This window comes from Triturus cristatus, chromosome 3_2 (genome assembly GCF_964204655.1).
Source record: "Triturus cristatus chromosome 3_2, aTriCri1.1, whole genome shotgun sequence".
NCBI lineage: Eukaryota > Metazoa > Chordata > Amphibia > Caudata > Salamandridae > Triturus > Triturus cristatus.
In genome coordinates this window covers 198,268,501-198,292,052 of record NC_140584.1, presented here as the reverse complement: position 1 = coordinate 198,292,052, position 23,552 = coordinate 198,268,501, and the positions used below count along the sequence as shown (strand labels likewise).

The 23,552-nt window shown below is 49.0% G+C and overlaps 1 protein-coding gene across 2 annotated transcripts in view; it reads right to left on the bottom strand.

Moving 5' to 3' along the window:
• DTX3L (deltex E3 ubiquitin ligase 3L) overlaps window positions 1-23,552 on the bottom strand; it is a 203,595-nt gene that overhangs the window by 61,507 nt on the left and 118,536 nt on the right. For both annotated transcript variants that reach the window (XM_085647498.1, XM_085647499.1), the window contains one exon: window positions 22,564-22,781. In XM_085647498.1, coding sequence (XP_085503624.1) covers window positions 22,564-22,781 — 218 coding nt within the window. The remainder of the gene's footprint in view (window positions 1-22,563; window positions 22,782-23,552) is intronic.

Below are 23,552 nucleotides of genomic sequence, written 5' to 3'. Positions count from 1 at the left end.
TTAGATTCCGACAGTGAGTTGAGCAGTAATGATGAGCAGGTTTCAGAATGTACGTCTGAGTGAAAAATAAGTTACTTCTGAACATCAGGGATGGAAGTTTACTTATTGAAAACACACCTGAATGTTGGATTTGCATTGGTGGAGTGTGTGTAAAAATTTACGCAGATTCTGGTTCACCTTATTCCATCGTGAATGTGGATGTTTGGAAAAAGTACTTCATATGTAAAGTTGGCACTAAACTATTTCCTTCTGATATTGAACCAGAAGGATATGGTGGAGAGAAAATTGATATACTTGGTTAACGCTGGTTCAAATTTGAGTTTAAGAATCGCCATTCTTATGGCAAATTGTACATTTCCAGAAAAGGTCCATCTGTTCTTGGATGGAAAGATTAGAAAAACGTACATATTATTCTTGACCCCAATGCTGTGGCACAAGTATTGGTAATGGATGAAGGTACGAAGGTTGGAGAAAAACTTTTAAATACATTTCCATCTGTTTTTCAAGAGGAAATTGGCAAGTTGAAGGGATTTGAACACAGAATAATACTCAAAGATGATCCTACACCCAAAATTCATAAAGTTAGGAATATTCCAATTGCTTTAAGGAATGATGTTGCTGTGGAACTTGACAGATTAGTAACCTCAGATATCAAAGAGCCTGTTGAAGCTTCAGCATGGGTTTCTCCCTTAGTGATGGTCAAACGTAGTAATGGAAAATTAAGGCTTTGTGTGGATTTACGCTATTTAAATGAGAAAGTAGTTGATCAATTTCCATTGCCTAAAATTAATGAAATGTTACCTTTATTAGAGGGAGCGAAGTGGTTTTCCACTATTGATTTATCTGCTGCTTATCATCAGATTCCCCTTTCTAAGAGGAGCAAGAAATGTACAGCTTTTATTACATTGCAGGGTTGTTTCCAATTCAAAAGTATGCCTTTCGGTCTGGCATCAGCTGTGGCTGTTTTTCAAAGTTTAATGCATCAATTGTTTGCCAATATCAAACACACTAAATTGTTTCAAGAAGATATTCTTGTTTTTGGAAAAAACTAAATTGAGCATGATAGATCTTTAGAGACAGTTTTATCCATTTTAGAATCAAATGGATTAACCACTGAATATTCAAAATGTACATTTGCCAGAAATAATGTCACATATTTGGGACAAGTTATTGATTGTGATGGAATCAGACCCAAGCCTAATCTTATTGATGCCATTAAGTGCACTCTGCTCCCAACTGCAAAGATGATGTACGATCTTTTATAGGTCTTGCTGAATTGTGTTCTAAGTATATTCCTAATTTTGCTTCAAGAACGTACAATATTAGGGAACTAAAAAACAGAAACAAATTTGAGTGGTCACCACAGTGTGAACAAGATTTTTGCGATATAAGGATTGCATTACTAAAGTTTTCTCTTTGAAGAGATTTGACCCTGATGCCCAGAGTGTAATTACAACCAATGTGAGTATCAAAGGTCTGGGTGCTGTTCTTGCTCAAGTGGGTGTTGATTGTAACAAACATATTATAGCATATGCTTCCAGATCTTTGTCACCCACCGAAGAGAAATACTCAGTAATTGAGAAGGAGACATTAGCCTGTGTCTAGGCCGTTAATCATTTCCGGGCATATGTATGGGTAAACAGTTCCCATTACGTTGTGATCACAAACCTTTACTTAAAGTTCTCACTACTGAAGGCACTGTAAACATGTCTGCAAGAGTTGCTAGATTAGCTATCAGGTTACAAGATTATTGCTATAAAATGGAATTTGTTCCTGGTAAAAAAAAAAAAATTATGGCTGATTTCCTTCTAGAATGCCAAAACAACTTGACAAGTGTGAGGATGAAGTTTGGAACTCATATCAAGTTGCTTATGTAAAAGATTTTGGAGATTGTGGTATTCTAAAAGACAAATGGGAGGAAGAATACCAAAAAGATGAAGATTTGTGTCAATTTAAATTGCATCTTAAACAGTCCTGGCCTAGGCAATTAGGTAAAGAGCACATTCTAAAACCATTCTGGGAAGTTAGATTTGATCTGAGTGTTCAAGGTGCGATTATTTGGAGAGGTGAAAGAGTAATTCCCCCGAAAAGTTGGCGCACTTCTATAATTGCTCTATGTCATGAAGGGCATTTTGGTATTTTCCGTTCATAACAGACTGTTAAAACTTTGTTTTGGTGGCCTGGTATAGATGGTGGCATAGAAGCATTTGTACGAAATTGTGAGTTCTGCAAAGTGGCTGATAAATCTTTAGTCACAATCAAACCTCCCTTAGGTGTGATGACTAAATCAATGTCACCTTGGGAATGTACTGCAATTGACATCATGGGTCCCATTGGAAATGAGCAGAAATACATTTTGGTACTTCTGGATTTATTTTCAAGATGGCCTTTTATCAAAGTGGTGAGTAGGGCAGACACTGATACCGTGCTCCGATTTCTTGACCAATCGTTTCAAATGGAAGGCATTCCTTCCATTCTGTTAAGTGATAATGGTGTACAGTTTATGTCAAACAAAGCCAAAGAATATTTCAGCAAACTGGGTATCAAACATAGAACTACTTCACTGTACAACCCAAACAGTAATGGAATGGTTGAGCGCTTTAACCCCTTCAATGCGCATGACGGAGCGGTTCCGTCATGCGCGTCGTTTGCGCTGTGCGGATGACGGAACCGCTCCGTCATGGATCCGCCCGCTCAATAGAACCTTCAGCACAGCGCGGTAATCCGCGCCGCGCTGAAGGGGTTAATAGAGTCATAAAAAAACACTATCCAGATGTCTGCTAAGCGTGGTGATTGGGAAACCCAAGTGTTAAAAAGGGTTTGGGCTTACAGAGTATCAATCTGTGAAGCAACAGGTTAGCCACCTTTTGTTCTTATGCGTGGTAGGAATTCTAGAACAAAGTTTACACCTGGTTGGTTATTCAAGTCTAATATTGTGCATTGGTCAGAAGATTCTGTAAGAGAAAGAGCAGACGCTCTTCAAACAAAAAGAAAAGAATGGTACGATTCCAAACATGGTTTGAAAGAGTTTGATATAATTATTGGACAATGGGTTAGGGTAAAAAGGAAATCTGGAAAAGTGTCTAAAGAGGAGAGTAGTTTTTTTTAACCTTTGCAGGTTGTTGAAGTTTTGAACAATGCTGTATGCCTCACTGGTGGAAAGGTTTGGATCCTTAAGAGGATTGCTAAATGCTCTGCACCTTCATCTTGTACTAAATCAGTTCCAAATATATATGATTTTGATGATTCACTGTTTGATGGAAATTCTAATGTCAACAATGGTGTGCGAGACCAGTCCGTCACATTTTGTGAGATGCCTACACTCACAATTCAATCCTAATTCCATAGTGGTCACTAGACTAGGAGCAGCTCTTGTTGTGGTTAACATTTGGTGTTGGAGGCTGCTAGCTCCTAGAACCCTGCGTCTCTAGTTCCCCTCCCCACGCATGAACGTGGGGTTTCTTGTGTTTATGAACATTGGTGTAAGCCCACCACGAATAGTAAACGATAATACTTCTAATGATTCACATGATCTGAGGCCACATAATTCTGAATGTAATGTTGGAAGTTCTTCTGATTTAAATCAAGAGAAAGTGGTCTCTGACTCCAAGAAGTCCAAGCAGGGAAAAAAAACCTCCAGTATGGTTAAGATCATATTTCTGAAAATGTTCCTTTGTAATATTTGCTCTGCATTCTTTCTCTTGTTCTGTATATGTTAATATTAATGCATTTCCTTAGTTTTTCCTCTCCATTGTTTCAGTATGAAATGTTCATTGTTTTTTTTCTTTTTCCTTTATTGTTGTTAAGAAAAGAGGAGGAGGATGTGTTATGTATATCTCCCTCATTCTGTTTGAATACTCTGTAGACTTTACGTTCCATGGAACATGAAGCCTGTCCATGGCTGAGAGTCAGTTACAGATGGGATAGCTGGCTTACAAGTTATGTTCCTGTACCTGCCTGTCATTGTATGGAATAAACTTACTATGAAGAGAAATCCTTATATGTCCTTCGTAACAGTCCCACATCAGCACGTGCAATACAGCTGCACGGATTCGTCTCCCAAATGTGCAATGCGACTAGCAGACCCTCTCCACTGCCGGGTCTCCACAGGTGGGGACACCAGAAAGCAGAGCCAAGCACAATCAGTCATCCCTAAGCACGGCGCATTGCACTGGAACATGCAACAGGAAAGCATAATTCTGAAGAAAGCTCATAGGGACTCGAGAGCCATGCAGGCTGTTTCAGGATAGCAGGCTAAGTCGAAGAAGATCCCCAGAGCATGCCTCCCTTGAATATCCCAGGTGTAGGTAAGAAGGGAAACTAGACACCAGTAAATAACAGGGAAGACTGGCAACAAAAACTACATTTTTTTTAATTGAAGCATTTTCATAACTCCAGACGTGTAATGTATGCACTGCAGAACACTGTAAAACGTAAAGGCTTAGAAACTAGTGTAGGACATGACTGTATCAGTCACACTTAAATAGTGATGAACTATCAAAGAGCCCAACCAGATTGGTCGCACACTGCTACACCTACCAGGCGTGTTCCCCCAATGAAAATGGTCCCTGAAGGTCAGCGTCGGCGGATACACCTATGCTCGAGTGTGAATGCAAGTATGCGTGGCGTGTGCCATCCCTGGACACGTGTTTCGAGGTAGTTGCCTCTCGTCAGCAGGGAGTAGGAAAATGTGTGGGGTTGCTGTGTAAGCTGCTAAAATCGTTATCAGGTCTAGTACCTCTCGTAGCGCGCAGGTGCGTAACCATGAGTCCGTCGACTCCACCGGCTCAAGGTAGCCTGAATATAAAGTTAAACCAGATTGGTCGCACACTGCTACACCTACCAGGCGTGTTCCCCCAATGAAAATGGTCCCTGAAGGTCAGCGTCGGCGGATACACCTATGCTCGAGTGTGAATGCAAGTATGCGTGGCGTGTGCCATCCCTGGACACGTGTTTCGAGGTAGTTGCCTCTCGTCAGCAGGGAGTAGGAAAATGTGTGGGGTTGCTGTGTAAGCTGCTAAAATCGTTATCAGGTCTAGTACCTCTCGTAGCGCGCAGGTGCGTAACCATGAGTCCGTCGACTCCACCGGCTCAAGGGAGCCTGAATATAAAGTTAAACCAGATTGGTCGCACACTGCTACACCTACCAGGCGTGTTCCCCCAATGAAAATGGTCCCTGAAGGTCAGCGTCGGCGGATACACCTATGCTCGAGTGTGAATGCAAGTATGCGTGGCGTGTGCCATCCCTGGACACGTGTTTCGAGGTAGTTGCCTCTCGTCAGCAGGGAGTAGGAAAATGTGTGGGGTTGCTGTGTAAGCTGCTAAAATCGTTATCAGGTCTAGTACCTCTCGTAGCGCGCAGGTGCGTAACCATGAGTCCGTCGACTCCACCGGCTCAAGGGAGCCTGAATATAAAGTTAAACCAGATTGGTCGCACACTGCTACACCTACCAGGCGTGTTCCCCCAATGAAAATGGTCCCTGAAGGTCAGCGTCGGCGGATACACCTATGCTCGAGTGTGAATGCAAGTATGCGTGGCGTGTGCCATCCCTGGACACGTGTTTCGAGGTAGTTGCCTCTCGTCAGCAGGGAGTAGGAAAATGTGTGGGGTTGCTGTGTAAGCTGCTAAAATCGTTATCAGGTCTAGTACCTCTCGTAGCGCGCAGGTGCGTAACCATGAGTCCGTCGACTCCACCGGCTCAAGGGAGCCTGAATATAAAGTTAAACCAGATTGGTCGCACACTGCTACACCTACCAGGCGTGTTCCCCCAATGAAAATGGTCCCTGAAGGGAACATTTTCATTGGGGGAACACGCCTGGTAGGTGTAGCAGTGTGCGACCAATCTGGTTTAACTTTATATTCAGGCTCCCTTGAGCCGGTGGAGTCGACGGACTCATGGTTACGCACCTGCGCGCTACGAGAGGTACTAGACCTGATAACGATTTTAGCAGCTTACACAGCAACCCCACACATTTTCCTACTCCCTGCTGACGAGAGGCAACTACCTCGAAACACGTGTCCAGGGATGGCACACGCCACGCATACTTGCATTCACACTCGAGCATAGGTGTATCCGCCGACGCTGACCTTCAGGGAACATTTTCATTGGGGGAACACGCCTGGTAGGTGTAGCAGTGTGCGACCAATCTGGTTTAACTTTATATTCAGGCTCCCTTGAGCCGGTGGAGTCGACGGACTCATGGTTACGCACCTGCGCGCTACGAGAGGTACTAGACCTGATAACGATTTTAGCAGCTTACACAGCAACCCCACACATTTTCCTACTCCCTGCTGACGAGAGGCAACTACCTCGAAACACGTGTCCAGGGATGGCACACGCCACGCATACTTGCATTCACACTCGAGCATAGGTGTATCCGCCGACGCTGACCTTCAGGGAACATTTTCATTGGGGGAACACGCCTGGTAGGTGTAGCAGTGTGCGACCAATCTGGTTTAACTTTATATTCAGGCTCCCTTGAGCCGGTGGAGTCGACGGACTCATGGTTACGCACCTGCGCGCTACGAGAGGTACTAGACCTGATAACGATTTTAGCAGCTTACACAGCAACCCCACACATTTTCCTACTCCCTGCTGACGAGAGGCAACTACCTCGAAACACGTGTCCAGGGATGGCACACGCCACGCATACTTGCATTCACACTCGAGCATAGGTGTATCCGCCGACGCTGACCTTCAGGGAACATTTTCATTGGGGGAACACGCCTGGTAGGTGTAGCAGTGTGCGACCAATCTGGTTTAACTTTATATTCAGGCTCCCTTGAGCCGGTGGAGTCGACGGACTCATGGTTACGCACCTGCGCGCTACGAGAGGTACTAGACCTGATAACGATTTTAGCAGCTTACACAGCAACCCCACACATTTTCCTACTCCCTGCTGACGAGAGGCAACTACCTCGAAACACGTGTCCAGGGATGGCACACGCCACGCATACTTGCATTCACACTCGAGCATAGGTGTATCCGCCGACGCTGACCTTCAGGGAACATTTTCATTGGGGGAACACGCCTGGTAGGTGTAGCAGTGTGCGACCAATCTGGTTTAACTTTATATTCAGGCTCCCTTGAGCCGGTGGAGTCGACGGACTCATGGTTACGCACCTGCGCGCTACGAGAGGTACTAGACCTGATAACGATTTTAGCAGCTTACACAGCAACCCCACACATTTTCCTACTCCCTGCTGACGAGAGGCAACTACCTCGAAACACGTGTCCAGGGATGGCACACGCCACGCATACTTGCATTCACACTCGAGCATAGGTGTATCCGCCGACGCTGACCTTCAGGGAACATTTTCATTGGGGGAACACGCCTGGTAGGTGTAGCAGTGTGCGACCAATCTGGTTTAACTTTATATTCAGGCTCCCTTGAGCCGGTGGAGTCGACGGACTCATGGTTACGCACCTGCGCGCTACGAGAGGTACTAGACCTGATAACGATTTTAGCAGCTTACACAGCAACCCCACACATTTTCCTACTCCCTGCTGACGAGAGGCAACTACCTCGAAACACGTGTCCAGGGATGGCACACGCCACGCATACTTGCATTCACACTCGAGCATAGGTGTATCCGCCGACGCTGACCTTCAGGGAACATTTTCATTGGGGGAACACGCCTGGTAGGTGTAGCAGTGTGCGACCAATCTGGTTTAACTTTATATTCAGGCTCCCTTGAGCCGGTGGAGTCGACGGACTCATGGTTACGCACCTGCGCGCTACGAGAGGTACTAGACCTGATAACGATTTTAGCAGCTTACACAGCAACCCCACACATTTTCCTACTCCCTGCTGACGAGAGGCAACTACCTCGAAACACGTGTCCAGGGATGGCACACGCCACGCATACTTGCATTCACACTCGAGCATAGGTGTATCCGCCGACGCTGACCTTCAGGGAACATTTTCATTGGGGGAACACGCCTGGTAGGTGTAGCAGTGTGCGACCAATCTGGTTTAACTTTATATTCAGGCTCCCTTGAGCCGGTGGAGTCGACGGACTCATGGTTACGCACCTGCGCGCTACGAGAGGTACTAGACCTGATAACGATTTTAGCAGCTTACACAGCAACCCCACACATTTTCCTACTCCCTGCTGACGAGAGGCAACTACCTCGAAACACGTGTCCAGGGATGGCACACGCCACGCATACTTGCATTCACACTCGAGCATAGGTGTATCCGCCGACGCTGACCTTCAGGGAACATTTTCATTGGGGGAACACGCCTGGTAGGTGTAGCAGTGTGCGACCAATCTGGTTTAACTTTATATTCAGGCTCCCTTGAGCCGGTGGAGTCGACGGACTCATGGTTACGCACCTGCGCGCTACGAGAGGTACTAGACCTGATAACGATTTTAGCAGCTTACACAGCAACCCCACACATTTTCCTACTCCCTGCTGACGAGAGGCAACTACCTCGAAACACGTGTCCAGGGATGGCACACGCCACGCATACTTGCATTCACACTCGAGCATAGGTGTATCCGCCGACGCTGACCTTCAGGGAACATTTTCATTGGGGGAACACGCCTGGTAGGTGTAGCAGTGTGCGACCAATCTGGTTTAACTTTATATTCAGGCTCCCTTGAGCCGGTGGAGTCGACGGACTCATGGTTACGCACCTGCGCGCTACGAGAGGTACTAGACCTGATAACGATTTTAGCAGCTTACACAGCAACCCCACACATTTTCCTACTCCCTGCTGACGAGAGGCAACTACCTCGAAACACGTGTCCAGGGATGGCACACGCCACGCATACTTGCATTCACACTCGAGCATAGGTGTATCCGCCGACGCTGACCTTCAGGGAACATTTTCATTGGGGGAACACGCCTGGTAGGTGTAGCAGTGTGCGACCAATCTGGTTTAACTTTATATTCAGGCTCCCTTGAGCCGGTGGAGTCGACGGACTCATGGTTACGCACCTGCGCGCTACGAGAGGTACTAGACCTGATAACGATTTTAGCAGCTTACACAGCAACCCCACACATTTTCCTACTCCCTGCTGACGAGAGGCAACTACCTCGAAACACGTGTCCAGGGATGGCACACGCCACGCATACTTGCATTCACACTCGAGCATAGGTGTATCCGCCGACGCTGACCTTCAGGGAACATTTTCATTGGGGGAACACGCCTGGTAGGTGTAGCAGTGTGCGACCAATCTGGTTTAACTTTATATTCAGGCTCCCTTGAGCCGGTGGAGTCGACGGACTCATGGTTACGCACCTGCGCGCTACGAGAGGTACTAGACCTGATAACGATTTTAGCAGCTTACACAGCAACCCCACACATTTTCCTACTCCCTGCTGACGAGAGGCAACTACCTCGAAACACGTGTCCAGGGATGGCACACGCCACGCATACTTGCATTCACACTCGAGCATAGGTGTATCCGCCGACGCTGACCTTCAGGGAACATTTTCATTGGGGGAACACGCCTGGTAGGTGTAGCAGTGTGCGACCAATCTGGTTTAACTTTATATTCAGGCTCCCTTGAGCCGGTGGAGTCGACGGACTCATGGTTACGCACCTGCGCGCTACGAGAGGTACTAGACCTGATAACGATTTTAGCAGCTTACACAGCAACCCCACACATTTTCCTACTCCCTGCTGACGAGAGGCAACTACCTCGAAACACGTGTCCAGGGATGGCACACGCCACGCATACTTGCATTCACACTCGAGCATAGGTGTATCCGCCGACGCTGACCTTCAGGGAACATTTTCATTGGGGGAACACGCCTGGTAGGTGTAGCAGTGTGCGACCAATCTGGTTTAACTTTATATTCAGGCTCCCTTGAGCCGGTGGAGTCGACGGACTCATGGTTACGCACCTGCGCGCTACGAGAGGTACTAGACCTGATAACGATTTTAGCAGCTTACACAGCAACCCCACACATTTTCCTACTCCCTGCTGACGAGAGGCAACTACCTCGAAACACGTGTCCAGGGATGGCACACGCCACGCATACTTGCATTCACACTCGAGCATAGGTGTATCCGCCGACGCTGACCTTCAGGGAACATTTTCATTGGGGGAACACGCCTGGTAGGTGTAGCAGTGTGCGACCAATCTGGTTTAACTTTATATTCAGGCTCCCTTGAGCCGGTGGAGTCGACGGACTCATGGTTACGCACCTGCGCGCTACGAGAGGTACTAGACCTGATAACGATTTTAGCAGCTTACACAGCAACCCCACACATTTTCCTACTCCCTGCTGACGAGAGGCAACTACCTCGAAACACGTGTCCAGGGATGGCACACGCCACGCATACTTGCATTCACACTCGAGCATAGGTGTATCCGCCGACGCTGACCTTCAGGGAACATTTTCATTGGGGGAACACGCCTGGTAGGTGTAGCAGTGTGCGACCAATCTGGTTTAACTTTATATTCAGGCTCCCTTGAGCCGGTGGAGTCGACGGACTCATGGTTACGCACCTGCGCGCTACGAGAGGTACTAGACCTGATAACGATTTTAGCAGCTTACACAGCAACCCCACACATTTTCCTACTCCCTGCTGACGAGAGGCAACTACCTCGAAACACGTGTCCAGGGATGGCACACGCCACGCATACTTGCATTCACACTCGAGCATAGGTGTATCCGCCGACGCTGACCTTCAGGGAACATTTTCATTGGGGGAACACGCCTGGTAGGTGTAGCAGTGTGCGACCAATCTGGTTTAACTTTATATTCAGGCTCCCTTGAGCCGGTGGAGTCGACGGACTCATGGTTACGCACCTGCGCGCTACGAGAGGTACTAGACCTGATAACGATTTTAGCAGCTTACACAGCAACCCCACACATTTTCCTACTCCCTGCTGACGAGAGGCAACTACCTCGAAACACGTGTCCAGGGATGGCACACGCCACGCATACTTGCATTCACACTCGAGCATAGGTGTATCCGCCGACGCTGACCTTCAGGGAACATTTTCATTGGGGGAACACGCCTGGTAGGTGTAGCAGTGTGCGACCAATCTGGTTTAACTTTATATTCAGGCTCCCTTGAGCCGGTGGAGTCGACGGACTCATGGTTACGCACCTGCGCGCTACGAGAGGTACTAGACCTGATAACGATTTTAGCAGCTTACACAGCAACCCCACACATTTTCCTACTCCCTGCTGACGAGAGGCAACTACCTCGAAACACGTGTCCAGGGATGGCACACGCCACGCATACTTGCATTCACACTCGAGCATAGGTGTATCCGCCGACGCTGACCTTCAGGGAACATTTTCATTGGGGGAACACGCCTGGTAGGTGTAGCAGTGTGCGACCAATCTGGTTTAACTTTATATTCAGGCTCCCTTGAGCCGGTGGAGTCGACGGACTCATGGTTACGCACCTGCGCGCTACGAGAGGTACTAGACCTGATAACGATTTTAGCAGCTTACACAGCAACCCCACACATTTTCCTACTCCCTGCTGACGAGAGGCAACTACCTCGAAACACGTGTCCAGGGATGGCACACGCCACGCATACTTGCATTCACACTCGAGCATAGGTGTATCCGCCGACGCTGACCTTCAGGGAACATTTTCATTGGGGGAACACGCCTGGTAGGTGTAGCAGTGTGCGACCAATCTGGTTTAACTTTATATTCAGGCTCCCTTGAGCCGGTGGAGTCGACGGACTCATGGTTACGCACCTGCGCGCTACGAGAGGTACTAGACCTGATAACGATTTTAGCAGCTTACACAGCAACCCCACACATTTTCCTACTCCCTGCTGACGAGAGGCAACTACCTCGAAACACGTGTCCAGGGATGGCACACGCCACGCATACTTGCATTCACACTCGAGCATAGGTGTATCCGCCGACGCTGACCTTCAGGGAACATTTTCATTGGGGGAACACGCCTGGTAGGTGTAGCAGTGTGCGACCAATCTGGTTTAACTTTATATTCAGGCTCCCTTGAGCCGGTGGAGTCGACGGACTCATGGTTACGCACCTGCGCGCTACGAGAGGTACTAGACCTGATAACGATTTTAGCAGCTTACACAGCAACCCCACACATTTTCCTACTCCCTGCTGACGAGAGGCAACTACCTCGAAACACGTGTCCAGGGATGGCACACGCCACGCATACTTGCATTCACACTCGAGCATAGGTGTATCCGCCGACGCTGACCTTCAGGGAACATTTTCATTGGGGGAACACGCCTGGTAGGTGTAGCAGTGTGCGACCAATCTGGTTTAACTTTATATTCAGGCTCCCTTGAGCCGGTGGAGTCGACGGACTCATGGTTACGCACCTGCGCGCTACGAGAGGTACTAGACCTGATAACGATTTTAGCAGCTTACACAGCAACCCCACACATTTTCCTACTCCCTGCTGACGAGAGGCAACTACCTCGAAACACGTGTCCAGGGATGGCACACGCCACGCATACTTGCATTCACACTCGAGCATAGGTGTATCCGCCGACGCTGACCTTCAGGGAACATTTTCATTGGGGGAACACGCCTGGTAGGTGTAGCAGTGTGCGACCAATCTGGTTTAACTTTATATTCAGGCTCCCTTGAGCCGGTGGAGTCGACGGACTCATGGTTACGCACCTGCGCGCTACGAGAGGTACTAGACCTGATAACGATTTTAGCAGCTTACACAGCAACCCCACACATTTTCCTACTCCCTGCTGACGAGAGGCAACTACCTCGAAACACGTGTCCAGGGATGGCACACGCCACGCATACTTGCATTCACACTCGAGCATAGGTGTATCCGCCGACGCTGACCTTCAGGGAACATTTTCATTGGGGGAACACGCCTGGTAGGTGTAGCAGTGTGCGACCAATCTGGTTTAACTTTATATTCAGGCTCCCTTGAGCCGGTGGAGTCGACGGACTCATGGTTACGCACCTGCGCGCTACGAGAGGTACTAGACCTGATAACGATTTTAGCAGCTTACACAGCAACCCCACACATTTTCCTACTCCCTGCTGACGAGAGGCAACTACCTCGAAACACGTGTCCAGGGATGGCACACGCCACGCATACTTGCATTCACACTCGAGCATAGGTGTATCCGCCGACGCTGACCTTCAGGGAACATTTTCATTGGGGGAACACGCCTGGTAGGTGTAGCAGTGTGCGACCAATCTGGTTTAACTTTATATTCAGGCTCCCTTGAGCCGGTGGAGTCGACGGACTCATGGTTACGCACCTGCGCGCTACGAGAGGTACTAGACCTGATAACGATTTTAGCAGCTTACACAGCAACCCCACACATTTTCCTACTCCCTGCTGACGAGAGGCAACTACCTCGAAACACGTGTCCAGGGATGGCACACGCCACGCATACTTGCATTCACACTCGAGCATAGGTGTATCCGCCGACGCTGACCTTCAGGGAACATTTTCATTGGGGGAACACGCCTGGTAGGTGTAGCAGTGTGCGACCAATCTGGTTTAACTTTATATTCAGGCTCCCTTGAGCCGGTGGAGTCGACGGACTCATGGTTACGCACCTGCGCGCTACGAGAGGTACTAGACCTGATAACGATTTTAGCAGCTTACACAGCAACCCCACACATTTTCCTACTCCCTGCTGACGAGAGGCAACTACCTCGAAACACGTGTCCAGGGATGGCACACGCCACGCATACTTGCATTCACACTCGAGCATAGGTGTATCCGCCGACGCTGACCTTCAGGGAACATTTTCATTGGGGGAACACGCCTGGTAGGTGTAGCAGTGTGCGACCAATCTGGTTTAACTTTATATTCAGGCTCCCTTGAGCCGGTGGAGTCGACGGACTCATGGTTACGCACCTGCGCGCTACGAGAGGTACTAGACCTGATAACGATTTTAGCAGCTTACACAGCAACCCCACACATTTTCCTACTCCCTGCTGACGAGAGGCAACTACCTCGAAACACGTGTCCAGGGATGGCACACGCCACGCATACTTGCATTCACACTCGAGCATAGGTGTATCCGCCGACGCTGACCTTCAGGGAACATTTTCATTGGGGGAACACGCCTGGTAGGTGTAGCAGTGTGCGACCAATCTGGTTTAACTTTATATTCAGGCTCCCTTGAGCCGGTGGAGTCGACGGACTCATGGTTACGCACCTGCGCGCTACGAGAGGTACTAGACCTGATAACGATTTTAGCAGCTTACACAGCAACCCCACACATTTTCCTACTCCCTGCTGACGAGAGGCAACTACCTCGAAACACGTGTCCAGGGATGGCACACGCCACGCATACTTGCATTCACACTCGAGCATAGGTGTATCCGCCGACGCTGACCTTCAGGGAACATTTTCATTGGGGGAACACGCCTGGTAGGTGTAGCAGTGTGCGACCAATCTGGTTTAACTTTATATTCAGGCTCCCTTGAGCCGGTGGAGTCGACGGACTCATGGTTACGCACCTGCGCGCTACGAGAGGTACTAGACCTGATAACGATTTTAGCAGCTTACACAGCAACCCCACACATTTTCCTACTCCCTGCTGACGAGAGGCAACTACCTCGAAACACGTGTCCAGGGATGGCACACGCCACGCATACTTGCATTCACACTCGAGCATAGGTGTATCCGCCGACGCTGACCTTCAGGGAACATTTTCATTGGGGGAACACGCCTGGTAGGTGTAGCAGTGTGCGACCAATCTGGTTTAACTTTATATTCAGGCTCCCTTGAGCCGGTGGAGTCGACGGACTCATGGTTACGCACCTGCGCGCTACGAGAGGTACTAGACCTGATAACGATTTTAGCAGCTTACACAGCAACCCCACACATTTTCCTACTCCCTGCTGACGAGAGGCAACTACCTCGAAACACGTGTCCAGGGATGGCACACGCCACGCATACTTGCATTCACACTCGAGCATAGGTGTATCCGCCGACGCTGACCTTCAGGGAACATTTTCATTGGGGGAACACGCCTGGTAGGTGTAGCAGTGTGCGACCAATCTGGTTTAACTTTATATTCAGGCTCCCTTGAGCCGGTGGAGTCGACGGACTCATGGTTACGCACCTGCGCGCTACGAGAGGTACTAGACCTGATAACGATTTTAGCAGCTTACACAGCAACCCCACACATTTTCCTACTCCCTGCTGACGAGAGGCAACTACCTCGAAACACGTGTCCAGGGATGGCACACGCCACGCATACTTGCATTCACACTCGAGCATAGGTGTATCCGCCGACGCTGACCTTCAGGGAACATTTTCATTGGGGGAACACGCCTGGTAGGTGTAGCAGTGTGCGACCAATCTGGTTTAACTTTATATTCAGGCTCCCTTGAGCCGGTGGAGTCGACGGACTCATGGTTACGCACCTGCGCGCTACGAGAGGTACTAGACCTGATAACGATTTTAGCAGCTTACACAGCAACCCCACACATTTTCCTACTCCCTGCTGACGAGAGGCAACTACCTCGAAACACGTGTCCAGGGATGGCACACGCCACGCATACTTGCATTCACACTCGAGCATAGGTGTATCCGCCGACGCTGACCTTCAGGGAACATTTTCATTGGGGGAACACGCCTGGTAGGTGTAGCAGTGTGCGACCAATCTGGTTTAACTTTATATTCAGGCTCCCTTGAGCCGGTGGAGTCGACGGACTCATGGTTACGCACCTGCGCGCTACGAGAGGTACTAGACCTGATAACGATTTTAGCAGCTTACACAGCAACCCCACACATTTTCCTACTCCCTGCTGACGAGAGGCAACTACCTCGAAACACGTGTCCAGGGATGGCACACGCCACGCATACTTGCATTCACACTCGAGCATAGGTGTATCCGCCGACGCTGACCTTCAGGGAACATTTTCATTGGGGGAACACGCCTGGTAGGTGTAGCAGTGTGCGACCAATCTGGTTTAACTTTATATTCAGGCTCCCTTGAGCCGGTGGAGTCGACGGACTCATGGTTACGCACCTGCGCGCTACGAGAGGTACTAGACCTGATAACGATTTTAGCAGCTTACACAGCAACCCCACACATTTTCCTACTCCCTGCTGACGAGAGGCAACTACCTCGAAACACGTGTCCAGGGATGGCACACGCCACGCATACTTGCATTCACACTCGAGCATAGGTGTATCCGCCGACGCTGACCTTCAGGGAACATTTTCATTGGGGGAACACGCCTGGTAGGTGTAGCAGTGTGCGACCAATCTGGTTTAACTTTATATTCAGGCTCCCTTGAGCCGGTGGAGTCGACGGACTCATGGTTACGCACCTGCGCGCTACGAGAGGTACTAGACCTGATAACGATTTTAGCAGCTTACACAGCAACCCCACACATTTTCCTACTCCCTGCTGACGAGAGGCAACTACCTCGAAACACGTGTCCAGGGATGGCACACGCCACGCATACTTGCATTCACACTCGAGCATAGGTGTATCCGCCGACGCTGACCTTCAGGGAACATTTTCATTGGGGGAACACGCCTGGTAGGTGTAGCAGTGTGCGACCAATCTGGTTTAACTTTATATTCAGGCTCCCTTGAGCCGGTGGAGTCGACGGACTCATGGTTACGCACCTGCGCGCTACGAGAGGTACTAGACCTGATAACGATTTTAGCAGCTTACACAGCAACCCCACACATTTTCCTACTCCCTGCTGACGAGAGGCAACTACCTCGAAACACGTGTCCAGGGATGGCACACGCCACGCATACTTGCATTCACACTCGAGCATAGGTGTATCCGCCGACGCTGACCTTCAGGGAACATTTTCATTGGGGGAACACGCCTGGTAGGTGTAGCAGTGTGCGACCAATCTGGTTTAACTTTATATTCAGGCTCCCTTGAGCCGGTGGAGTCGACGGACTCATGGTTACGCACCTGCGCGCTACGAGAGGTACTAGACCTGATAACGATTTTAGCAGCTTACACAGCAACCCCACACATTTTCCTACTCCCTGCTGACGAGAGGCAACTACCTCGAAACACGTGTCCAGGGATGGCACACGCCACGCATACTTGCATTCACACTCGAGCATAGGTGTATCCGCCGACGCTGACCTTCAGGGAACATTTTCATTGGGGGAACACGCCTGGTAGGTGTAGCAGTGTGCGACCAATCTGGTTTAACTTTATATTCAGGCTCCCTTGAGCCGGTGGAGTCGACGGACTCATGGTTACGCACCTGCGCGCTACGAGAGGTACTAGACCTGATAACGATTTTAGCAGCTTACACAGCAACCCCACACATTTTCCTACTCCCTGCTGACGAGAGGCAACTACCTCGAAACACGTGTCCAGGGATGGCACACGCCACGCATACTTGCATTCACACTCGAGCATAGGTGTATCCGCCGACGCTGACCTTCAGGGAACATTTTCATTGGGGGAACACGCCTGGTAGGTGTAGCAGTGTGCGACCAATCTGGTTTAACTTTATATTCAGGCTCCCTTGAGCCGGTGGAGTCGACGGACTCATGGTTACGCACCTGCGCGCTACGAGAGGTACTAGACCTGATAACGATTTTAGCAGCTTACACAGCAACCCCACACATTTTCCTACTCCCTGCTGACGAGAGGCAACTACCTCGAAACACGTGTCCAGGGATGGCACACGCCACGCATACTTGCATTCACACTCGAGCATAGGTGTATCCGCCGACGCTGACCTTCAGGGAACATTTTCATTGGGGGAACACGCCTGGTAGGTGTAGCAGTGTGCGACCAATCTGGTTTAACTTTATATTCAGGCTCCCTTGAGCCGGTGGAGTCGACGGACTCATGGTTACGCACCTGCGCGCTACGAGAGGTACTAGACCTGATAACGATTTTAGCAGCTTACACAGCAACCCCACACATTTTCCTACTCCCTGCTGACGAGAGGCAACTACCTCGAAACACGTGTCCAGGGATGGCACACGCCACGCATACTTGCATTCACACTCGAGCATAGGTGTATCCGCCGACGCTGACCTTCAGGGAACATTTTCATTGGGGGAACACGCCTGGTAGGTGTAGCAGTGTGCGACCAATCTGGTTTAACTTTATATTCAGGCTCCCTTGAGCCGGTGGAGTCGACGGACTCATGGTTACGCACCTGCGCGCTACGAGAGGTACTAGACCTGATAACGATTTTAGCAGCTTACACAGCAACCCCACACATTTTCCTACTCCCTGCTGACGAGAGGCAACTACCTCGAAACACGTGTCCAGGGATGGCACACGCCACGCATACTTGCATTCACACTCGAGCATAGGTGTATCCGCCGACGCTGACCTTCAGGGAACATTTTCATTGGGGGAACACGCCTGGTAGGTGTAGCAGTGTGCGACCAATCTGGTTTAACTTTATATTCAGGCTCCCTTGAGCCGGTGGAGTCGACGGACTCATGGTTACGCACCTGCGCGCTACGAGAGGTACTAGACCTGATAACGATTTTAGCAGCTTACACAGCAACCCCACACATTTTCCTACTCCCTGCTGACGAGAGGCAACTACCTCGAAACACGTGTCCAGGGATGGCACACGCCACGCATACTTGCATTCACACTCGAGCATAGGTGTATCCGCCGACGCTGACCTTCAGGGAACATTTTCATTGGGGGAACACGCCTGGTAGGTGTAGCAGTGTGCGACCAATCTGGTTTAACTTTATATTCAGGCTCCCTTGAGCCGGTGGAGTCGACGGACTCATGGTTACGCACCTGCGCGCTACGAGAGGTACTAGACCTGATAACGATTTTAGCAGCTTACACAGCAACCCCACACATTTTCCTACTCCCTGCTGACGAGAGGCAACTACCTCGAAACACGTGTCCAGGGATGGCACACGCCACGCATACTTGCATTCACACTCGAGCATAGGTGTATCCGCCGACGCTGACCTTCAGGGAACATTTTCATTGGGGGAACACGCCTGGTAGGTGTAGCAGTGTGCGACCAATCTGGTTTAACTTTATATTCAGGCTCCCTTGAGCCGGTGGAGTCGACGGACTCATGGTTACGCACCTGCGCGCTACGAGAGGTACTAGACCTGATAACGATTTTAGCAGCTTACACAGCAACCCCACACATTTTCCTACTCCCTGCTGACGAGAGGCAACTACCTCGAAACACGTGTCCAGGGATGGCACACGCCACGCATACTTGCATTCACACTCGAGCATAGGTGTATCCGCCGACGCTGACCTTCAGGGAACATTTTCATTGGGGGAACACGCCTGGTAGGTGTAGCAGTGTGCGACCAATCTGGTTTAACTTTATATTCAGGCTCCCTTGAGCCGGTGGAGTCGACGGACTCATGGTTACGCACCTGCGCGCTACGAGAGGTACTAGACCTGATAACGATTTTAGCAGCTTACACAGCAACCCCACACATTTTCCTACTCCCTGCTGACGAGAGGCAACTACCTCGAAACACGTGTCCAGGGATGGCACACGCCACGCATACTTGCATTCACACTCGAGCATAGGTGTATCCGCCGACGCTGACCTTCAGGGAACATTTTCATTGGGGGAACACGCCTGGTAGGTGTAGCAGTGTGCGACCAATCTGGTTTAACTTTATATTCAGGCTCCCTTGAGCCGGTGGAGTCGACGGACTCATGGTTACGCACCTGCGCGCTACGAGAGGTACTAGACCTGATAACGATTTTAGCAGCTTACACAGCAACCCCACACATTTTCCTACTCCCTGCTGACGAGAGGCAACTACCTCGAAACACGTGTCCAGGGATGGCACACGCCACGCATACTTGCATTCACACTCGAGCATAGGTGTATCCGCCGACGCTGACCTTCAGGGAACATTTTCATTGGGGGAACACGCCTGGTAGGTGTAGCAGTGTGCGACCAATCTGGTTTAACTTTATATTCAGGCTCCCTTGAGCCGGTGGAGTCGACGGACTCATGGTTACGCACCTGCGCGCTACGAGAGGTACTAGACCTGATAACGATTTTAGCAGCTTACACAGCAACCCCACACATTTTCCTACTCCCTGCTGACGAGAGGCAACTACCTCGAAACACGTGTCCAGGGATGGCACACGCCACGCATACTTGCATTCACACTCGAGCATAGGTGTATCCGCCGACGCTGACCTTCAGGGAACATTTTCATTGGGGGAACACGCCTGGTAGGTGTAGCAGTGTGCGACCAATCTGGTTTAACTTTATATTCAGGCTCCCTTGAGCCGGTGGAGTCGACGGACTCATGGTTACGCACCTGCGCGCTACGAGAGGTACTAGACCTGATAACGATTTTAGCAGCTTACACAGCAACCCCACACATTTTCCTACTCCCTGCTGACGAGAGGCAACTACCTCGAAACACGTGTCCAGGGATGGCACACGCCACGCATACTTGCATTCACACTCGAGCATAGGTGTATCCGCCGACGCTGACCTTCAGGGAACATTTTCATTGGGGGAACACGCCTGGTAGGTGTAGCAGTGTGCGACCAATCTGGTTTAACTTTATATTCAGGCTCCCTTGAGCCGGTGGAGTCGACGGACTCATGGTTACGCACCTGCGCGCTACGAGAGGTACTAGACCTGATAACGATTTTAGCAGCTTACACAGCAACCCCACACATTTTCCTACTCCCTGCTGACGAGAGGCAACTACCTCGAAACACGTGTCCAGGGATGGCACACGCCACGCATACTTGCATTCACACTCGAGCATAGGTGTATCCGCCGACGCTGACCTTCAGGGAACATTTTCATTGGGGGAACACGCCTGGTAGGTGTAGCAGTGTGCGACCAATCTGGTTTAACTTTATATTCAGGCTCCCTTGAGCCGGTGGAGTCGACGGACTCATGGTTACGCACCTGCGCGCTACGAGAGGTACTAGACCTGATAACGATTTTAGCAGCTTACACAGCAACCCCACACATTTTCCTACTCCCTGCTGACGAGAGGCAACTACCTCGAAACACGTGTCCAGGGATGGCACACGCCACGCATACTTGCATTCACACTCGAGCATAGGTGTATCCGCCGACGCTGACCTTCAGGGAACATTTTCATTGGGGGAACACGCCTGGTAGGTGTAGCAGTGTGCGACCAATCTGGTTTATCAAAGAGCCCAAACTAACAAATGTGTAAAAATGTTTTGCCAATTTGCATTTTTTTATAAGCTTAGTGAATCGAAGTCAGTATTTGTAGGGGGGTGGAGCGGAAGAAGGCAATAAATGCAGAAAGCAAACTTCTTTACTGGTTGAATGGAATACAATTGATTTGCAAGAGAAATTTTGTTTGAAAGATTTGCAAGGAATTTATTGATTTGTAGTATCAGGAAGAGCAGTTGTATATGGATTGAGTGGTAAAAAGTACCTACCAGAAAATCCCTTTGGATTGAGGGTGAGCAGGCACCTTTATGCAGAGGTGCTGTGTGTGAAGGCCTAGATCCAAGGAGCAATCCTGCAACTGGGTAGTAATGCTTACAGGAGAGTAGTTTGATTTACTAAAAATGTTTAATGAAAAGTTACTTCTGCTAGGTGAATTTTACTTCAACAGAAACACTGGCTGGTGTGACTGAATAAAAAAGTAATGTTTTAACTGGAACAAATGTATGGTACCATGATATTGTAGGAACCTTAATATTGATGCAGACTCCTAAAATGGGAGACACTAGGCTATGCTACCTGAGAAATATCTCACTATCTAGCAATTAAAAATAAAGATCTTTATTTCTATCACTGAAAAAGAAGCTCAAGTTTTCTAGATCTCAAAGTCAGATTAGTAGCTGAATTGCAAAGAAAGTCAGAGAAATGAGAAGGGTGGGACGGGGGAGCTGATGTGTTTGTACCACAAAAAGCCGTTCTTTAGCACTTCAATTTTGAAAAGTGGTTGTCAATCACTGACCCACTGTCTGAAGGCAAGTTTCCAATTGCTCAATTAATTAACAATTGTACTTACCTTCCATCACAGGAAGATGGATCTGATTTAGAGTTGGGTGGTGACGGAAAATTCTCTAATAATTGAAACACTACAATCATTGTCAGATCCTTTTAAATTCCCTTCACTAAACCTACAGTGGGGGACACTGTACCAGTGGATGCTCCTCCAGATTTAGCACAGCTATATCTTGAGTGGGTGTCTTTTCTCTATTTGTATGCCACATCCATGTTTGTCATGGAATGTGGCAATAGGGCTGGAATCTTGGTGGTTGGAATATATGGGGATTTGAAGTGCAAGAGTTGGGCGAGAGGGTAGCCTGGCACTCATGTGTTTATTTAAAGCTGGCATTTACTGAAGATCACTCAAACTTCGAGTTGTTAATTGAGAAGGGTCTCTTGTCTATGCAGTGTATTGTAATTCAACTGTCGGATGGACAGCTGTTGTGACGGTTCTTGTCTAAATGCTATTGAGTAAAATACTAATAAAATTATTATTATTTTTTTTTTTTAACAAGTTACTTTCCCTAAAATACGTGCTATTCCATAACACATCCACATCATGGAATTTACAATAATATTTAATCAATGAATTAAGAACAAGCTCATGATTCACATACGTTCGAGTGGTATGGCACACCAAACTCAGCTTTGAGTTTATTTAGATCAATGAAAGGTCTTCAGCCCTTACCTTTGCGGTCCACCATGCATGCTAGTTTTGTGATGAATATCATTCCATGTAACAATATTACTGGTTCCAGTAGTGCGAGACTGACCAATTGTGAATATCAATTTCTGATTAAAGGCTTTCTTGAGCAGATTTAAGATGTTCCGTCCTTCGTCATTGTCAGGCAAGTATGCTCTGCGGTGTGCTCCCTGGAACCTCTGGCCCGGGTTTGGATGCTTAGCCTATTTGGGAATGAAATGTACATAATTAACACCCCAAGGCTTATGCTCGAGTAAACTCATAACGATGCAAGGCATATTCACATAAAAGAGTCTGTTCAACCCTAAAGACATTTTCCTTGGTGACTTTAAACTGCATTGGAATGACCCCAAAGATCCTCATGTCAACGCCATCAAAGACTTCCTTGCCGACCAAGCCCTAACCCAAGCCTGCTCACTCCCTACACACTCGAAAGGCGCCACTCTTGATTGGATCATCGCTAAGAAATCAACAGTCCAGCTTATCGCTACAGACCTTGTGACTGGTCGGACCACCACACTATCACTTTCTTATTACCTGGCACCCACAAGACTAGGGCACCACAACAGGGTATTCCTAAAAGCTGGGTTAGAGACACCAAGAGCCTTGATCCCAGGGAACTGGCAGCCCGTTGCAAATCTGCATCCCCCCCCCCCCCCCCCCCCCCAATCACAACGGTCAGTGACCTCAATGATCATTACTCTGCGACTTTAACTAACATTCTTGATGACCTTGCCCCGCTAAAACTAAAAAGAACACAAATCAAAGACAGAAACCCCTGGTTCAATGGGTCCCTCAACAGAGAGAAGAAGTTCCTCCGGAAGTCAGAAAGGATCTGGAGACAGCACCCCTAAGCCGCGCATTTAAAACTTCTCCGCCAGGCCAGAAATGCCTACAACAGGAACAACCTCAACTCAAAACAAAGAATTATTCAGGTCTGAACTGGGGAACGCCAAGAACAGACCCCGCAAGCT